The sequence below is a fragment of the Pyricularia grisea genome (genome assembly GCF_004355905.1).
Source record: "Pyricularia grisea strain NI907 chromosome Unknown Pyricularia_grisea_NI907_Scaffold_1, whole genome shotgun sequence".
Taxonomy (NCBI): Eukaryota; Fungi; Ascomycota; class Sordariomycetes; order Magnaporthales; family Pyriculariaceae; genus Pyricularia; species Pyricularia grisea.
In genome coordinates, this window is record NW_022156716.1 from 5,621,977 (window position 1) to 5,641,101 (window position 19,125).

Sequence of the window (19,125 nt, forward strand, 5' to 3'; positions counted from 1 at the left end):
CTTTCACAACAGGCTCGGTGTCCCGATCTAGCCCCCAACGAGGCAAGCCAATACGGAGGTGGCCACGATCGGTTTACGGACGCCACGTTGTCACAATCTTGCCATCTAGCCACAGGTGTAGGGTACTTTCTCGAGGCCCAAGGCTGATCAGGGTTAAATATCTCCACTTACCTGGCCATCAATGAGCAGGGCCGCCCACATTGGTGCTAGACCTAGAGTTTCATTCGAGATGCACAAGAATCTTGACCAGGCCCAAACCTGACGTCATCAGAAGCAATATGATCCAAACAGGCTTTTTTTGTATATTCAAACTACCGGTCAGCAAACAAGGGTTGTCTTTGAAATATTGCAGATCCATCTTAGTAGAGGCCCTTTGCGGCAGCAAAGGTACAATTAGGATTGGTTGGCATGCAAGGAAATCAGACACCAAAATATGCGAGGCTTCATCGGGACGGGAGGTAACGCGCGAGTTTTTGAATCAACGCAGGTCACTTTACTCGATTGCTTGCTAATGCGAATGAGAAATACGTCGTTATCGTTTTCTTGAATCAAAATCAAACACCGCTATGCTCAAATGCTTGCCCTGCGAGGCGCCATGGTCCGGCGTAGCGCCTTCTTGGCCTCTGTCTCCTCCACTACTGGGAGTGCACCCTCGTCTCGGAGTTTCTGCAAAAATTCTAGACCATATTTGTAACCCACTTGAACAATCTCATCAAACCTGCCAAACTCCAATGTGCCGTACTCGTCTATCGGGGGCCGCATATAGACACAGCCAGGAGTCATCTTGGCACGCTCCAGTGCGTCTACGCTCGAGACGTAGGCAAGCCGGGCCTGAATCTCAGCCAAGGTTGGGGGGTTGGGCGTTGACGAGAGAGGATTCCAGCGATTGACGAAGGCCCACAAGCCCGAAAGCGTGTCTCCGTATGCTTGTGGCACGTCATCATCCAGTGATCCAACATCCACAGCGAAGATAATATCGACCCCGAGAGATTTCATGTGTGACACAGTCAAGTTGTCGATGTATCCTCCATCCAAAAGCATGCTGCCTTCGTCGCAGAGGGGAGGTAGCAAACCAGCCAGTGACATGGACGCTCGAACATAGCGCCACGCATATCCGCTGGTGTGAATTTCCTGCCTGCTCTTGCTGATGTTTGTCGTATTGCAGTAAAACTCGAGCCAAAAGTCCTCCATCTGAGCCTTGCCAAAGGTCTTGAAGATGCCGCGGTTAAACTCATGGCCAGTGGTATACGACGCCGAGGGATATGTCAAGTCGAGAGCAAAACGCCACACGCTTGCCATTCGACCGGCAAACTTCTTGGTCAAGCCGAATATAGGGACCACATCGGCATGTCTTGCATAAAGCGCTCCCACAAACGATCCGATAGATGTACCGCCGACGATATCGATGGGGATTCCGCTTTCCTCCATGGCCCTGATGATTCCAATGTGCGCTAGGCCTCTTGCGCCACCCCCACCGAGGACAAGGCCAACAGACTTGCCACAGAGACGCCTGGCCAATCGATGGAAGTCTCCCTTGAACGGCGCATCCGGTGAATAGAAAGGGCTATGTCGAACCTTCCTGGACGTATACTTCTGGATTTCGGCCTGTAAAATCTGCACCCTTTCTTTCAGGCTCGGGCCCGTCCTCTTGGCTGTGGGGTTGATCGGTACAGATTGTGTGCGGAAAGCCATTTGAACGTGGTGGTGGCCTCCGTTAATCCACATGCGGTTCCGCAGCCACGACCTGGTGAGTCCAGGCTCGGTATATCGGTCAGCATGAAGTAGTACCAAAACCTTCCGAGCTGTCGACTTCATTCCCAGCATAAATCGCTCGTACTCTCCTATCTCGGGCGAGCCTTCGGCGAGGCCAACAAGGAGGATACAATCGGCCTGAGTGATGCAAGTCTGCGTCCAGGGGGAATTGACGTTGGTATCTGTGTTCAGAAACTGCATTAGAACTTTTTTTTTTTCTCGTGGAAGAATAAGAGGTAGGCCCATTGCTGGGTCAGAGGATCAATATGGGGATTGGAGTGCAAATCAGGAAAAAATTAGAGTTTATTTTGGCCATCATCGGCTGGCAGCCTTCGAGGTTTTTAATGTCTCATCATATGCACTTGGTGGTAGTTGCCATATTTGTTGTAGGTATGAAATCCAGAAAGAAAGAAAAAAGACTTACCGGCAACATACATCACCAGTCCGTATTTCTCTTCCAGGTCGGCCAGGTATTGAGAAAGTTTGAGTTTCCCCATCTTATTGAAGGCGTGCCGACCTAGGTGATTGAGAATTGCGGACTGGCTCAGCGATGTAGCACCATTGGGCGTGCCTACCTGAGTGAGAGCAGCCATCAGGCGGTTTCCAAACTCGACGACGGGAACTCCGGACGTAACAGGTAGGATTGCGACGGTTCGAAGGTTCAAGGTCGACGAGCTTTTGTTCAGCGAGGCTTTCAGTGCACCTTCCTTGCCCACAAAGGTCGAAGGATCGTCGACGACCTTTCTCATCCTTGACGCTATTATCTTTGATATCTTGATGGTAATGTTGGGATGCTCCTGTGCGAGGCTGTTGAACAGTGTGCGTGGGAACTTGACCAGCTCTGTGTTTCTGATTGCATGAAGAGTTCCAGATCGGGCCGACTCAGTCAGGACCTCAAGCTCACCGATACTCTCCCCTTGTCCAAACTCGCCGCGTACGTCAACGCCACCTTCCTGGCGGTCCTCGACAAGACGGAGGCGACCGTTGAGAACAATATAAATGGCTTCGCTCTCTTCGCCACCGTGGAAGATGACTTCGCCAGCATTGACTTGAAGCCACTCGAGGGCGAAGTCTATGTGAAGAATCAACTTAGGTAGCAGGTTTGTCAAACGTTTTGCCATCGTAAGTAGGACAATGGGATAACGATCAACAATCCTCTCCAAGGACTGACGGGGAAGAAAGCCAACGTAAACATCCGTCTTTGCAACGACGTCGATGAACGAACGATGCGAGGAGATGCTGCCAACATATCCAGCTAGGCCGCCAGGTTTGATTAGGGCGACGTTGCGACGGACATTACTTGCTCTCTTGCGGCCGCTGCTCCGCCCCAAGTTGGCGTCCATAAAGGGGTTTCTGCCAGCCGAGCCTCCATGGTTTCCTGGTTCAGTGTGGGTTGACGACCTAACGTTGAAGGATGATTCGTTCTTGGAGGCCTTCAATATATCGCCTGATGATTCGTCCGCGGCTGACATGCAAACGTCAAGGAAGCCGTCAACAACGTAGTAGAGACCAGGGTTGCGCTCGCCCTGCTCCACCAAAATGGAGCCGCTGGGAAAGAACACAATCTCGACCTCGTCTCTCATGTCATGAGCTAGAGCATGGGGGTTGACAGGAAGACCGGGACCCGTTCCACCAGATGTAATCGAATCTGCATCTCCGTCGACAGATCCACCGTATGGGTCAATGAACCCGAATGCGTTGTGGGATGAGTAGCCACCCCGGCGAATCTGATCGTAAGAGGTCAGTCGCGGCGATGCATCAGCAGAGTCGGGTTCGCGAGCCCCGGTGCCATTTGATGTTAGACCAATAGCCTTGAACATGCACTCCAAGATGGACTCTCTGAATAATCCATCTTCATCACGCGTTTCTCGCTTGTTGAGAGAAATATGAGCATGACGCCGCGTCTCGAATGGATTGGATGTACGTTGTGATAATGGAGAGACTACATCGGTTTCAAGCGAGCCTAATATCGTCGACTGTCTGGTAAGAGGCTCCATGTTGCTTGTTGAGCGACGCCCGCCATTTCGTGAAAGCTGAATATTCATCAAGAGGTCGCCGGAGTTGGGAGTATGCTTGCTTCCACTCTCTCGTGACGGCATTGGCGGGGAAGCCGTCACCGAGCTTGGTCTTTGACCATGTGTGATGGCCTGCAGAGCCGCCTCTTTTCGAAGTGAAGCAGTGGACTTGCGCCGGCCCCCAGTCGAAGAATTATGTAATGCGATACCTTTGGTGCAATCCTTTTCACCGATGCGCTCGCGCTCATGGTTGAACTTCTCCTTGAGCCGCGTCAGGGCGTCGCCTCGCAAAAAGTTGGGAAGCTGACAGGTTGCATTGTCTATCATGCTCTTTTCAATGTGCAAAACTTCGCTGGTGAGGCCTAGGTAGTTGTATGCTGTTGCCAGGGTTACTCGTTGAAAGCGAGATAGAATCACATGCACAATATGGGCCGTGTACTTTGGATATATCTGGATCAGGCGCCTGAACGCACTGGCAGGAATGATTGCAATCGTGGTATCCACTGTCGCCCGTGCAATGATATCCGGGTGTACTGATGTTGTTGTGTGACGTGAAGTAGTCGGGCGCTTTGGTCGACTCTGAGGAGGCGGGTCCAGTGACATGGGAGGTATGCTTGCAGGGACTCGTCCTCCTCCCATTGAGATGTTTGCCTCACCATCGTGCAGGTTTGGGCCGTGTGAATTGGATCTCTCAAGCTGCGGTGTAGTAGGCACCGAAACTGTAGACTCGCGCTGCTCGGGGAAGTCGTTTCCCAAGCCATATCGGGAACTTGTATAAGTCTCAGTCGCCGATGTTGGTTCTCCTCCTTCGTCTCCGCCATGCCTGAGCTTAATGTCTTCTGTGAACAAAGACATGATGGAAAACAGCGACGACATGGGGGCGCCGTTGTGAACTTCGGTCAATAGTTGGTAGCGTTGATTTCCGGCCTGGTATTCCTCATGCTCATCGCTTCCATCAGAATCAATAGAGCAACTCTCACCCACGGGATGCTGTCCCGTCCGAGCCGACTTAACAAATATCTCAACGAGCCCATCAACCACCATGCAGAAGCCCTTTTCTTCCTCCAGATTAAAGGTTTCTCCTGCGATCAGCTTCCGGGTTTGCATGCTCCTCGTGAGCTCATGAAAGACAGGACGCTCCAGATACCCAAAGATCTTGATTGCACTCAGAAACTCGTCAAGGTAGTTCGAAAGACCGGGCTTCGATCCACCTGGGTGTGTGTCGGGGAAAAGATCCACATCTGGTTCTTTTCTCTGCGGCTCAGGCGGAAGACGTGAATACATGTTGAGGTAACGATACCTCACAAACCAGCTGACCAGGGAGAAAACAAGTGCAATGATGAGCATGCTGAGGAATCAACTTGTTAGTTTATTTTCGGTAAAAAGAAGGTGTTGGTTGTGATCCAGATTGCATACTTACAGTGTTGTTGCATTCATGGTAACAGTCAAGCTCGTGGAGAACAGAGTGTACAACAGAGAGGGGATCGAGAATGTGGTGAGCTTCAGCACCGAGTACAGTATAGAGTACAGCAGCGATATGATGCCAAGGATAATGTTGGCGAAGAAGCCAATCCATGAGCCGGAGCCGTGGTGGGCTACGGCGTCCAGCTTAGCTGAAGCCGTAGCCAGAGCCGCTGCTGAGCTATCCATATCGACGGCGACCGTGCGTCACAATATTATCGGAGTAGCCTTTGCAGTGAGGTTAAATGAAGTGCGGGTGCGCCCGGATGTGGCCGGATATGCGGTTGTGGCGGGCGTTGTGAACGGTACAAAATTTGAACCGGCAGCCGAAGTCACAGGCCAAACATGGCGGTTCCCTGACCTCTTGGAGCTTGGACGTTAGTCTAGGTAGAAAAATACCGCCCTCTTTAGTATAGCTCTTCGGTAGGTAATTCAACCGAAGCTTGGGATCCTGCCACCATGCGCCGAAGATGCGTATCGGTGGCAGAATCGAGGTGTGCAGTAAGCCATGAATACAGTTATTGAGTCTGCGTCTGGATAAATTTGGGAATTTTGGCTAGTGCGGTGGCCTTTTCCCTTGGTAAGGAACCTGAGGAATTTGTGTTTGTGGAAGGCGCTGGAAAAGATCAGTCGAAAAAAATGAGAAGAAAAAATAGCAGGCCGGATAGGGTAAGGCAGGGGCTACCCACGTAGCAATCAACCTGAAAGCTCCAGCTTGGTGTCTCCTCTTTTTTTTTCCTCCTTCGTTATCGAAATGCAATTAGGCAGCTGTTAGCACCTAACCCCGCGCTTGCATTCGATCCCGTCGGTGCTGCCTATGGGTTAGGAGCTATCCAAGCCGCCACCACTCGGACCACCCTTGTCGCAAGCACACAACACGCACACACACTTGTCACCAAGGTTAACCCCACCATAGAGGTCGAGATCACAACTTATTCTCGGGCCGCTCAAAAATTCTCCTCCGTGAGTCAACGAAAAAAGCGCGCCGACGACGTCCTATACGATACCTTCACTGACCATACCCAGTCATCCAGCATCATATTAGGCTATCGGCAAATTTCCGGCGGCGCAAACCACCTATTGAGGATCCAGGCTCTCGCGGCGGTGGCTGCATATACATTCATTTGAAACATTTAAATTATTACACTTAGGCAGTTCAGCATACAAGACCGCCAAGATGTCGTTAACAAACTGCCGCTTCTATGAGGAGAAGTATCCGGAGATTGACAGCTTTGTCATGGTCAATGGTGAGTGCGGGCGCAACTTTTTCGTTTTTGCAGATATATTGCGATACTAACCAACGCCACGTTTGTAGTCAAGCAGGTTCGTTTTTTCTTCCACGCGCGGGGGCCTTGTCAAGACCGACTCGTGACCCACAACATAGAACTGACCTTAATGATGCGGACATTTAGATTGCCGACATGGGCGCTTATGTCAAGCTGCTTGAGTATGATGGGATTGACGGCATGATCCTACTTTCCGAGCTTTCGAGGCGTCGTATCCGAAGTATCCAGAAACTGATTCGGGTTGGTCGCAATGAGGTTGTCGTGGTGCTGCGTGTCGACAAGGAGAAGGGATACATCGATCTGTCGAAGCGTAGAGTATCGCAGGAGGATATCGTCAAATGCGAGGAGAGGTACAACAAAAGCAAGATGGTACACTCGATCATGCGGCACGTTGCCGAGAAGACTCTCGTCCCCATCGAGAGCCTGTACGAGGCGATCGCCTGGCCGTTGAACCGCAAATATGGCCATGCCATTGATGCTTTCAAGCTCTCAATAACGTAAGGCAACATGGTCGCAAAGTTGGGCACACTGCCTTGTTGTAGCCGCATATACTGACAAGGAATTCATTAGGAATCCCGAGGTGTGGGAAGACACCACTTTCCCGAGTGAGGCAGTTGCGGAGGAGCTCAAGTCATATATCAGCAAGCGGTTGACGCCGCAACCGACCAAGGTGCGAGCCGATGTTGAAGTCACCTGCTTCGCCTACGACGGCATCGACGCCATCAAGACAGCTTTGAGGACGGCCGAGGCGCGCAACACACAAGACAACCAGGTCAAGGTCAAGCTCGTCTCTCCTCCACTTTACGTTCTTACCAGCACATGCTTGGACAAGAGCTTGGGAATTGCGCGATTGGAAGAGGCGATCGTTGATATTAGGACCAGCATTGAGTCAGCTGGAGGCAAGTTGATCGTCAAGATGGAGCCCAAGGCCGTCACCGAATCCGACGACGCCGAGCTGCAAGCACTCATGGAGAAGCGCGAGCGCGAGAATGCTGAGGTCAGTGGTGATGAGAGCGTCAGCGACAGTGACGACAACATGCCAGAGACGATGTAAAATGCAGCAACTGGCATGAAGGTAGGGTCAGGTCAGGTCAGGTGCAAAGTGACCCTCTGGAATGCAGCCAACGGAACTCTGATGTACGGGACGCTTTTGGTCACATGGCTGGTCCCAAATTATCGCAGGAGGGCTACTAGTGAAGCTCTTCAAGGAATATGAGGAACGCAATGGAATGGTAGACTTTTTTTTTCTCTCTATTTTTGTAGACTGCGTACTTGATGCATATCGGGGGTTTTCAAAAGCGTTGATGTGTTTTTAAGGGGCAATGAACATTATGAGCACAAATCCCCATCAAGGCATGTCGAATTGGTCATAAACTTTCCTAGGCTGAAACTCCCTCAAGCGAATCAGGTGTGGTTGAGCTTGCGGCAATTGTTGAGGTCGAGGCATTGGATTTCAACGAAGAGGCGAAGTGAATGAGTTAGATGTTCACAGCGCTTTCGCCATTGCTGAGAAAGTAATATCTTGGGGGAAACAAAAAAAATCTTGCGGCCGTTATAGAATGGATAATGGGCAACATTGTGAGTCTGAATGTTTGAATTCCCATGTGTACGTTGGCCCCTGCTGGAGAAAGCCCGCTTTTAATTGAGCGAGTTAGTTACTGGTAATAAGCTAAAATCCTTACTTATTAGGTACAGTACCTGCGTAAGCCTTGGTTCAATACCTGTCACTCAGCAAAGAAAAAAAAATTGTATTTCTCCCATTTCATTTGAAAAGTCTTCGTGACTTTACGGCCCTCAACGATTCTTTGATTTCAACGCCCATGGCGCTTGGATTTGCGTGGGCGCGCGCGAGGGCGAGGGCATGGGCAGCCCGTCCTGGCTTCACTTTTGCACAAAACTTCTCAATCTCATTGTTACGATATCTCACATGGCTGCCGGTCGCAATTGTTTTTACATCCAACGTCGCGGAACCTTATAAAATTGCCGGCCCCTCCATGTACCCTTTCTTTAACAAGGAGAGAAATGAGACTCGACTTCAAGACTGGTGTATGAACTGGAAGTGGAACGCGCAGGATGACCTTCAACGGGGCATGATTGTTGTTTTCTGGTGCGTCTCTCGACGGGTTGCCCTCAGCCGGGGCCGCATTTTTCTCCAATGCAATTAACAATGTGTTTCTTCCTCAGGAACCCTCTAAAACCGGAGTCAAGAAGCGTGAAGAGGATAGTGGGCTTGGAAGGGGACATTGTCAGGAATCGTGACTCCGACGTCTGGGTTAGAGTACCCGTTGGTCACATTTGGGTAGAGGGGGACGCTGGATCCCGCGATTCTCGCGACAGCAACTACTACGGTCCCATCTCAGCGCGGCTCATCATCGGGCGCTTGACGCGCATTTTGTTCCCATTCCACCGGGCGGGTAGTATTACCTGGCAGGACCACCCGGAGAACCCTAGAGTAATCAAAACTCAAGAGGTGATTTCGCACCTGTTATTGTAAGTGGCCAGCTGTCATGTTTCTGGCTTCAAAGGGAATAAACAAAACTTTAACAGTTGGACAGGTAGCCAGGAAGGTCACTGGCTGTAAGAGAGAGATTACATTTGAGTCTTCTGAGCTCATACTTGAGCCGATGTTGGCATCATATCCACGTGCTCCTGCGCTTGAATGTGCATCCATTTCGTAATCGCTAGTAGAGGCCTCAGCAACCCCTGTTTGAATAAATTGTCCGGTCTAGATTAAAACAGTCCCATAAGTTCGTTATTACCGTAGTTTCCCACTCACGATGACTGCAGTGCCTACGAGTAATCCAGGCGCTAAAGCTTGGCAACATCAAAGTATCTGTTCCTGCGTTTGTCGTTATCAAACAGCTAGCGAACAGCTGTGGACCCCTGTCAGTACCTTACTTATGTATGGTAGAGATGTATGCGCAACAAAATCGCCCCTTATGGATCAAGACACGACTTGACAGTGCGTCACTCAAACGCACGGGCCAATCACCAAGAAATTTTTGGCGGCCTCTGTTGGAAAGTCGCGGGCACGTCGAGATCCTGTCCGGAGCTCGTGGAATATCATCACTTTTCCAGGTCCTTTAAAATCGTCTTGTGTCTTGGGCCTTCCCATTTCACAAACAGTGATTGTTCTCTCCAGGCTTCAGTTCTCTCTCCTTACTGAAGTCCTGTCGACTTTTTTTTTTCTTCTACCACCAACAGCTTGTTGGTCCCGGCCGCGCGCAGACGGCACCCATCGAGCCGTTTTACAGGGACATGTCCCTCGGCGCCACCGTTCCCGGCTCCGAATCTGCGCAAACCCATCCTTTCTCGCCAGCTTCGCCCGACCATGCAAGACCCAGGACAGTATCGAATTATTCGGCGGACACAACTTTTGGAAGCAACCATAATATGAGCCCTAAAAATGGCGAGTTTGAGGCGCGACCGCCGTATCTGCACGTGCGTATTCATCCCGACTGTTGATGAGCCGATATGCGCCGTCACGTACCAAGCCTAAAGCTAACACATTTCGATATGATCCTGCAGTCCATGCTGGCTGGTGGCCTGGGTGGAACATGTGGTGATATGCTGATGCACTCCCTGGATACTGTCAAGACGCGGCAGCAGGGTGATCCCCATATACCGCCCAAGTACACTTCCCTAGGCTCGTCTTACTATACCATCTTTCGGCAAGAAGGAATACGGCGAGGTCTGTACGGGGGCTGGCTGCCCGCCCTCTGTGGCTCCTTTCCGGGGACGGTACTTTTCTTTGGTACCTATGAATTCAGCAAGAGACACATGCTGGACTGGGGTGTCCAGTCGCACATTGCCTACCTCGCAAGTGGTGAGCAAAGCCCCAATCTTTGTTGCTGTGAATTTTCCCTCGGTTATAATGAATGAAATACTGATCGCAAGTTTACTGGGTAGGCTTTTTCGGCGATCTCGCTGCTTGCGTCGTCTATGTACCATCCGAAGTATTGAAGACGCGGCTACAACTTCAAGGACGATACCAAAATCCCTACTTCAACTCGGGATACAACTACAGGGGTACAGTGGATGCAGCCCGGACTATAGTTAGGCAAGAAGGCTTTTCCGCTCTCTTCTACGGGTTCCAGGCGACACTTTACCGAGATCTGCCATTTTCGGCATTGCAGTTCATGTTTTACGAGCAAAACCAAATATGGGCTCGGAAATGGAAGAAGAGTCGCGAAATCGGGCCGCACCTGGAATTTTTAACTGGTGCAGCTGCAGGAGGCCTGGCGGGTGCCATTACATGCCCCCTAGACGTGGTCAAAACACGGTTGCAAACACAGCTTCATCCCGAGGCAGTCGCTCCGGCTAAGGGTGAGAGTTCTCTCGCGGCCCAGTCGCTGCTGAACAATCTCAAGGAACCGCCCAACAAACATATATCCGAGCCGGCCGGTAGCCCGGGATCTTCCGCACAACCACAAAAACGTCTCATTTCAACTTCATCACCATCTACACACACTCCTCGTGCGGGCGCGGCAGCCCTTGAGACCTCTTCCGTCCTGACCGGCCTGAAGGTCATTTACAGGACGGAGGGCATCGGAGGCTGGTTCAGGGGTGTCGGACCTCGCTTTGTTTGGACTAGCGTCCAAAGCGGCTGCATGCTTTTCCTTTATCAAGCCGTACTACGGCAACTAGAGACCTATATGCCAATTGAGAAGCCCGAGCTGGCTTCAACATAGAGAAGGCAGGGGTTCGTCAAGATGAGACAATTGCTTCGGAGCATGTTGTTTTCTTGATCTGTACAAAATAATGTGCAAACTTTGTGGAGAATATGGAGAGGCGTTTCATGGATAGAGGGTACTAGACCGACGCAGCGCGCTAGAAAAATCTTCGCTTTGTGATATATGTATGATTATAAGACCGCTGTACATTGCCGAGACGTTGAATGGTGCTATTTTTTTTTTTCTTTCTTACTCTCTCGAGTGAGCTACATGTTCTGATAATCGATGTGATCATTATCTAAAGTACCTACTAACTCCCTAAGGTAATAAAAGCGACGAGGCACATTTCATTGGAAACAAACCCGAACCCTGACATGCTGCTCTGGCCCCACCCTGCTAGTCGCGCCTCCGAGCTTGTACACGGCAGCTGCATCCTCAGGGATTTGGGGGTCAGACCATGTCCAATTTTCTTGAAATAACTTCCACCTTTTATTTTTTTTTTCTGGACGTTAACGTCAACGACCCGCCTGCTCCTCTGGGAGTAGTCTGATTGTTTACACAGCAATCACCAGGACAAATCTTAATTGACAAATGGCGAAATGTCTCTACTAAGCCATGACGACTCCCGTTCCTGTGCCGTCCAAGGCGGCCATACGAGCCCTACGCGGGCTTGTCTTCGGCACCACATGCTCCCTGGCTCTAGTCTTGGAAACTCGCCGACGGAGGATCAGTACTGTCCAGACGGCCATACACAATGGCCGGCGCATCAAGTCGCATGAGAGATACCGCGCCGACGCTGCCGACGCGACCATCCGCGCCCTCGAAGAGGAGATACTGCTACAGAGCTCGCGACCCAACCACTATGCCGAAGAGAACCCTCGGTTGGCATTGTCACAATCCGATCTGCCGTGGGAGGCTAGAGAGCACCTTTCCATAGAAACGTCTCTTGGCAGGGAGCCTCCAAAAACTTCAAATACTAGAGACCATTTCGAACGCAAAACACCGGACAGTCGAGGCGACGAGCAGGCGAACACAGGGGCTCACACCATGAATACCACAGGCACAGAATCTATCAATAAACGGGACCTGTTTGTCGATCACACACAACTGAACGAGCCACGCAGGCCGCCTGTTTCAAACGCCAAGACACGGCCGCGGGCAGCGTTGGGCCCAATGAGGCTCAAAGCCGACCCCATCAGTACAGCTGCATCTCGGGTCGACTCGCTTTGTGCAACAGGGAATAAGGAAGATCTCGTGCGAGCCATGAATCTTCTAGATTCTGTATTCGACGCGCCGATGACGGACCTGGAGCCTCACTTGCAGGAGATTTTACAATCTACCGCTACGCTCTCTAAAGCATTGCAGGAAGCGGAGTCCTTTTCAAGCGCCTTAAAGTTGATGAGTGATATTCTTCGTCTACACAGGGTCCATCGTCTCGTGATGGATGAGGAGCTTTATTGGTCCCATAGTCCGTTACCACTTGCGGATTTCGTGATGGCACAGGAGGTCCCGCAATATGACCTTGCCATAGATTTGTTTGCCCCGAAGTTCTCCCAAAAGCCCGGGCCAACCAACTTGGCCACTGCAATAGATGTTCTGAAGACGGGAGAGAAACTTTTTACCAAGCTTTTATCCCGGCAAAGCTTCAGACGCGTGGACAAGGTCTTGAAAAGAGTGAAATGTTACAGCTGCATCCCTGGCGGGCATGAGTTCGAGTTGCGTATCCTCCGCCAGCTATTCGAAAGCGGCGAGCGCGTGCGTGTGGTTGAGTTCTTCCTCACCCAAGCATCGACGGACGATTTGAGCCTAGAGTACGAGTCTTGCTTTTTGGAGATGGGTGACATGGTCTTTGGCTGTGTATCTGAACTAGGCGGCTATAAGGCCATGTCGGTACTGGAGCGTTTGCTCCAAGTGAGGCCTCAAAGCCATCATATAAAGGTGGAATGGGCGACTCAGCTGCTCTATCTTGACTGGCGCGAGCATGGCCAGCTAGAAAAGCTGGTCAAAGGGTTTGAGGCTCTGGAAGAAAAGCGGTTTCCCGAAGCCGTCTCTTACGCAGACGCGCCTTACCGAGCCATGATTCAAATCCTGCTAGAGGCTGGTGATGAGAGCGGTGCCCGGCGGTTCTTCGAGAAGCTTGTCGCCCAGATGCCATCAAAAAAGACGGATGGAAGGATTAACTTGCTGTTTGCCCTTGCCCGAGCAAAGGCTGGCGACTTCGCAACTATGCACAGAATGTTGGAGCAAATATCCAAGAGCCAATGGGCAGAGTCGACCGATCGCGCCGCATGTCTCGTTCCCATCTTGCAGGCCTTCAGCGAGAAACATACGATCAAGCAAACGGAAGAGTTCTTGAGGGATCTCTTGGAAAGTTTCCAGGTCAAGCCTTCAACGTATATGCTCACATTCATGGCCAAGCTGTATGGAGGTGTCCGTGATACCAAGTCTTTGATAGGCTGGATCAAGTTTTGCATCAACTCGGGCTTGAAACCAGGGCCACATTACACCAACGCACTGTTGCGCAGTTGCCACTTAGACTGGAAATTTCACTTCCTGGAACTGCGACAGGTGCATCGTCTTTTGCAACGCCAAGGTCCTGAATCTACAGACCAAGTTACAGCCAACATAATGAGCAAGGCAGCACTTGCGTCTCCCTCGGTTCACAGGAAGGGCACCATTAGCTTTTCTTTGTCGACAAAACACAAGTCAGCCTCTCGCCAGGCGGTCCCTGATCGACACACGGTCGCGATTGCGATGGGGAAATCGATTGAGAATAAAACACCACTAAAAGCCATCAATTTGTACAAGCATGCGACCAGCAATGGAATGCCTCATTGTCAGAGGTGCCTTCGACTGTTTGTAGATGCATCCCTAGCCCATTACGGGGAGGCAAACATTGAAGGCACGCTGTCTTATCTACAACACTTGCAAGAGGAATCGAAAGTCGACACCAGGGGCGCCATTTCTCACGTACTGGCTTGGCAAATTAAGAACATCGACACCGATCTAGGTTACGAGCACCTAGAGCGTCGTGTCCAAGACATGCTGCGAAAGATGCGTGCCGCGAAGCTTGTCTTTAGAGGGAAAGCTCTCAACGGTGCTGCCAAGCTATACTCTGAGGCAGGCAACCATCAAGGGGCGATTGGTCTGGCGTTGATGGCTGCAGACGAGCAGGGTCTCGTGCCGGGTTACTGCGTCACCAACTTTGCGGTCCTACTTGACGGTTATATTCATACTCAGCAGCCTGATATGCTTGCAGGTCTTGTTCAGACAGCTACGGCATTGGGCCACTGGGAAAAGCTCGCCAAGCGAGGCCTTGGTATTCTCAAGCGATTGAGGCATTGGCGAAGTAGGATTGAGCAGGCTGTCCTGGAAAACCCCGGGTCCATCTTGGAGAAGGCTCTTCTTGTTCCTCTAGAGACTGCAATAGCAGAGCTGAAAAGTTGCCGACGGCGGTTTGAAGAGGATGAACGGGAACTCAAAGGCATGGTGCAGGATATTATCAAACATGCTGCCCTGGAAGCAGAAAACGACTCGGTCTGCCGGTTTCAGGGGCGCGAAGAGCTAAAGCTCGGCGACCGCCCCGGCGACGTGATAACGACGACGGGTATGGGCGGCACCAACAATAAAGCTTAGGCATTGCAGAAGCTGGTTTTTGACAGATAAGATTAGATTAAGTTCAAGGATGAAGGAGCTGAAACTAGCGAGTAGCTGACGCCATGACAAAGAGTCGACGCGTCGAGTGGTCAGGCTGTACATTTGATGTAATTAAACAATATGCAAATATGTAAGATGACATATGTACCACGTCTAAGAAGCTGTCGATCGTGCACAGTTATTCGATTTCAAGCTGTAAAAGTGCGTTCCCGCGCGGTCCCGCACGGCACCGCACGGCACCACACCAATGCCTGGCAACGTTTGCATGTAGGACTGACCCTTATTAGTTCCGGACCGAGAGGTGCAGCAAACGAAACACTGATCTATTGCCTAGATTCTTATCGTCTTATATCAAACAGCAAACTTGGACGAATCCCGACAGAACGGGTGAACCGTAGCTAGGTTTCTTCATTTGAGTAAGAAGAATAGTTTGTTGGGACTTCTCTTATACTACTTAAAACTCGCTCAAACGTCAAAATGTTGACGGGTGAACATGTTGATCGCCTCGTGTCTCGTGCGTTCCAACTTGAGAACAGACGTTAACACTACCTAGTAGACTTGGACGAGTAACCGGGGATGGCTTCCTGACAGGACGAGGATGTTTCATCAGAGGTTGTACTATAGCCTCAACCTTAAATCATATAGTCTAATTAGATCTGGTACAATTTACGTGAAAAAAAGAAAAGAAAAGAAAAAAAACGCATGTGATGAATGCAGGGAAAGTGGATAATTACGTCGTAAATCCGTAAATGATATGAGGAATGAAATTGATCAACAATCGAGCGAAATCAATCGACAATCGAGCGAGAGATGATGATATTACATTGACACTACGGATATTCCAAAGCAGTCTCGTCCTTGTCCATTTGTTGTTGTTTCCTTGGCCCGTCGAACCCCCCTGACGTCCGTTTTTTTTTTTTTTTTTTTTTTTTTTTTTTTTTTTTTTTTTTTTTTTCCCTTTTTTTTCGGCCTACTTTCGAGGCTTACTGTAGACTAAAGCACGGGTTAATTCGCCCTGCCAGTGGGGTACCGCGCAATTACCAGTGTCCAACTGCCTGTCTGGATTTGTCTCTTTCAGGGGAGGTGGGCCAGGAAATTCAAATCGTGCGTTGGACTAGGATCAACCTAGGCTTGGAAAAAAAAGAGACACGGAGAGACAGAAGAGAGCACGGAAGAGCAATCCGGAAGCTCATACGATAAAGACTTTTTTTCGTACCAAACCTACTGATATCCGTACAGAAAGAGAATAAACAGAAAAACGCCGTGCGTGCGCGTTGTGGCTGCCATTATCGTTTTTGCTCGTTCTGTAATTCACATTCATGGTGTGGTTGCAAGAAAGAATGGGACGACACATGTGATGATGGATGCCGTTGATTGGCAATCGAACCCAATTTTGGGCCATCGTTCAAGACCACTGGAATCGATCAGCTTGATTGGTCAGAGCAACCTGACAGGGTCCGCCTAAGGTGGCACGATTTCCCTTCCAAATCGTATTTTCGGCCCATCGAAAAGTCGAAACAAGGAAAGATTCACATTGTTTCCTCGCCTCACTTTTTGATTCCTTTGTATTTTTCGCTACCGACTGATTGCTTGCTGTTCCCTGCGCGCTCGTCAAGGTTGCAGGAGAGCGAGAAAGAGTAGGAGCCAGTCTGATCCTTACCTTTTCAACTTTCTCCGGTTCGCCAATGGGTTTATAATGCATACTTGAGCACTTGCAGATGCTGCTTACGTCCGTTCATTCGTTTTCCATGTAGCTTACGATTCTGCATCGGTGACTTAATCGACTTTTTATTATTATTTTTTACTCTTATTATTATCATTACCTACCCACGCAAAATTTTCTGCCCTTCCCGATTAAGACGGGATCCATTGCTTTGCGTCTCCATTTTGACAGTGCTCCCCTTGTCCCCAATTTGGCCCTGCCCCTTTCTTTAATCGACGCCCCGCCGCCTGCGCTGCGCGTGCGTGTGTACGATTCAAGTGGTACCGACTTTTTTGCGAGCAGCTTGGAGACAAAAAGCAACCGTCTCTCTGTCCCATCCTGCACCTGGCTGGGCCACAATACACCTAGAAGCCAAACAATAAAACCCCACTCTACGGTTATTAATATCAAAATCTCCCCAGCCACACACTACTGGCTTGATCTCGACAAACGAACGAACGAACGACCGACCGCTCCTCTCGGGCTCAACGCGACCCTTTCTCCCCCCCAAATCTCAACGCTCCTTTGGCTGGTCCGGGCCTCAACGCCGCCACCAATGACGACAAAGGTCGAAACGCAGGATCCTCAGGTCCAGGTGGACCGCAGGTCCAAATACCATGAGGCAGATGTAGTAGTTGTCGGGGCTGGCGTCTTTGGATGCGCCATCGCATACGCGCTAGCAAACCAGGGCAGGAGCATCCTGCTGTTGGAGAGATGGATGCACGAGCCAGACCGAATCGTCGGCGAGCTGCTACAGCCCGGCGGCGTTGCCTCCCTCAAGAAACTCGGCCTCGGCCACTGTCTCGAGGGCATCGATGCACAACCTTGTTACGGCTACCACGTCATGCATAAGGGCGATGAGGTCGCCATTCCGTACCCCTTCATGGACGACGAAGGCTGCATCGTTACCGACATGAGCCAGAAGCAGCTTCCCACCGATGATCACGTCAACGGTCACACCGACGGCCATGCCAATGGTAACGGCCACCTGTACAACGGCGGATACGAAAAGCTCGAACCGATGGCGACGAAGCCTGAGGGCCGCTCCTTTCATCACGGAAGACTGATAACGAACCTGAGAAAGTCTTGCATTGCGCACAAGAATATCACGGTGGTGGAGACAGAGGTGACGGCGACTATTAGGGGAACCCACACTCCCCAGGTTCTCGGCGTGGAGGCGCGGACGACTGACAAGGCGACGGGGAAGAAGCACGCAGACTGCTTCTTTGGCCAGCTGACCATCATCGCGGACGGCTATGCATCCAAATTTCGCAAGCAGTACATCGGCCGCGCGCCCATTGTCCGATCCAAGTTTTATGCCCTAGAGTTGATTGACTGCCCATTACCGCCGTACGGTTACGGCCATGTTGTGATTGGCGAGAAGCATCTGGCCCTACTGTACCAGATTGGCTCACACGAGACCCGTTGCCTCATCGATGTTCCCGAGAACCTTCCCGCTGCCTCGCCGGCAAACGGGGGCGTGCGCGGCTACCTCCACAAGGTCGTCATCCCATCGCTCCCAGAGTCTGTTCGCCCCTCTGCCTTGAAAGCCCTCTCGGATGGCAAGATCCCAAGGAGTATGCCAAATAGCTGGTTACCCCCTACACCTCAGACGCAGCACGAGGGCGTTCTAATCCTCGGAGATGCCATGAACATGCGGCACCCCCTGACAGGAGGTGGCATGACGGTTGCATTCAACGATGCACTTCTCGTTGCAGAACTTCTAGATCCCGATGTTGTTCCCAGCCTAGCCGATACAGCTGCCGTCCGCGCCGCCATGAAAACGTTCCACTGGCGTCGCAAGCGCTTAACCTCGATCATCAACGTACTCGCCCAGGCGCTTTACAGCCTCTTTGCCGCGAGCGATTGGCGCCTCGATGCCCTCAGGCGTGGCTGCTTTGAATATTTCCAGCGTGGAATCACCGATGAGCCCTGTGCCATGTTGGCAGGTCTTCTCGAGAGCCCCACCACGCTCGCCTACCACTTCTTCAGCGTTGCCTTTGTCGCACTTTGGCTACATCTTTCCGACTCGATCGGTTCGCCCATGGGGTTATGGAAACTGCCCATGGTTTTGATTGAGTGTGTCATGATTTTGTGGAAAGCCTGTGTCGTATTCCTACCTGTCATGTGGGCGGAGGCCGCATAGACAAATGGCTTTTTTTCCCCTCTCTTCCTCTCGGGCACAAACCCAAAAGATTATGGTCTCTGAGCTTTTTTTTTTTCTAAGGAACACCTGGTTGCAAAAGTGGACTTGAGAAGAGAAAGAGAGAAAATGCCAAAGGAGGGGAACCCCCAGCATCTCCTTCAGCTGGGAAGTGTGTCTGGGCTAGAATGATGATATGGCCTTCTTCCCTAAGTTTATAATACCCCTTCTGTCATTTCTTTGCTCTACAACCTATCCTATCTGGCTTTGGGTGCCACCAGGAGCTTAAACGGAGCTGGAGCTGCAAAGCATCACGGGATGGCCAGTCACGCCCACCACCACATTGTGACCTCTCGACTGCGCCAAATTAAACCCGAATCTCTCGTGGGATAGGAATCACCACTATTAAAAGACGATAACTGCGGCAATCTTTTTT

The 19,125-nt window shown here is 50.9% G+C and overlaps 4 protein-coding genes across 4 annotated transcripts; 3 read left to right on the plus strand and 1 right to left on the minus strand.

The window, feature by feature from the left end:
- Positions 1–348: 348 nt before the first annotated feature.
- PgNI_01727 (uncharacterized protein) lies at positions 349–5,790 on the minus strand. The gene is made up of 3 exons (XM_031121799.1): positions 5,188–5,790; positions 2,177–5,115; positions 349–1,934 (listed from the first exon to the last, which is right to left on the minus strand). Exons 1-3 carry the CDS (start codon positions 5,415–5,417, stop codon positions 571–573), a joined length of 4,533 nt encoding a protein of 1,510 aa, XP_030986738.1. The 5' UTR covers positions 5,418–5,790; the 3' UTR covers positions 349–570.
- Positions 5,791–6,036: 246 nt separating this feature from the next.
- Positions 6,037–11,418, plus strand: PgNI_01728 (uncharacterized protein). Its single transcript, XM_031121800.1, has 10 exons — positions 6,037–6,191; positions 6,255–6,475; positions 6,633–7,011; positions 7,085–8,120; positions 8,210–8,621; positions 8,699–9,004; positions 9,464–9,476; positions 9,719–9,955; positions 10,043–10,340; positions 10,424–11,418. The coding sequence occupies exons 5-10, from the start codon at positions 8,335–8,337 to the stop codon at positions 11,203–11,205; spliced, it is 1,923 nt and encodes a 640-aa protein (XP_030986745.1). The 5' UTR covers positions 6,037–6,191; positions 6,255–6,475; positions 6,633–7,011; positions 7,085–8,120; positions 8,210–8,334; the 3' UTR covers positions 11,206–11,418.
- A 384-nt stretch (positions 11,419–11,802) lies between these two features.
- Positions 11,803–14,823, plus strand: PgNI_01729 (uncharacterized protein; the record flags this gene model as incomplete). The annotated part of the gene is made up of 1 exon (XM_031121801.1): positions 11,803–14,823. One exon carries the CDS (start codon positions 11,803–11,805, stop codon positions 14,821–14,823), a length of 3,021 nt encoding a protein of 1,006 aa, XP_030986744.1.
- Positions 14,824–17,102: 2,279 nt separating this feature from the next.
- Positions 17,103–18,692, plus strand: PgNI_01730 (uncharacterized protein; the record flags this gene model as incomplete). The annotated part of the gene is made up of 1 exon (XM_031121802.1): positions 17,103–18,692. One exon carries the CDS (start codon positions 17,103–17,105, stop codon positions 18,690–18,692), a length of 1,590 nt encoding a protein of 529 aa, XP_030988040.1.
- Between the last annotated feature and the right edge of the window lie 433 nt (positions 18,693–19,125).

Coding starts and splice junctions, on each gene's coding strand:
- PgNI_01727 (XM_031121799.1), bottom strand. CDS start 5,417: ATGGATAGCTCAGCAGCGGCTCTGGCTACGGCTTCAGCTAAGCTGGAC. Junction 5,116..5,187: donor ACCATGAATGCAACAACACT/GTAAGTATGCAA, acceptor TTGATTCCTCAG/CATGCTCATCATTGCACTTG. Junction 1,935..2,176: donor ACTGGTGATGTATGTTGCCG/GTAAGTCTTTTT, acceptor TTCTGAACACAG/ATACCAACGTCAATTCCCCC.
- PgNI_01728 (XM_031121800.1), top strand. CDS start 8,335: ATGGCGCTTGGATTTGCGTGGGCGCGCGCGAGGGCGAGGGCATGGGCA. Junction 8,622..8,698: donor GGCATGATTGTTGTTTTCTG/GTGCGTCTCTCG, acceptor TTTCTTCCTCAG/GAACCCTCTAAAACCGGAGT. Junction 10,341..10,423: donor CATTGCCTACCTCGCAAGTG/GTGAGCAAAGCC, acceptor TTTACTGGGTAG/GCTTTTTCGGCGATCTCGCT.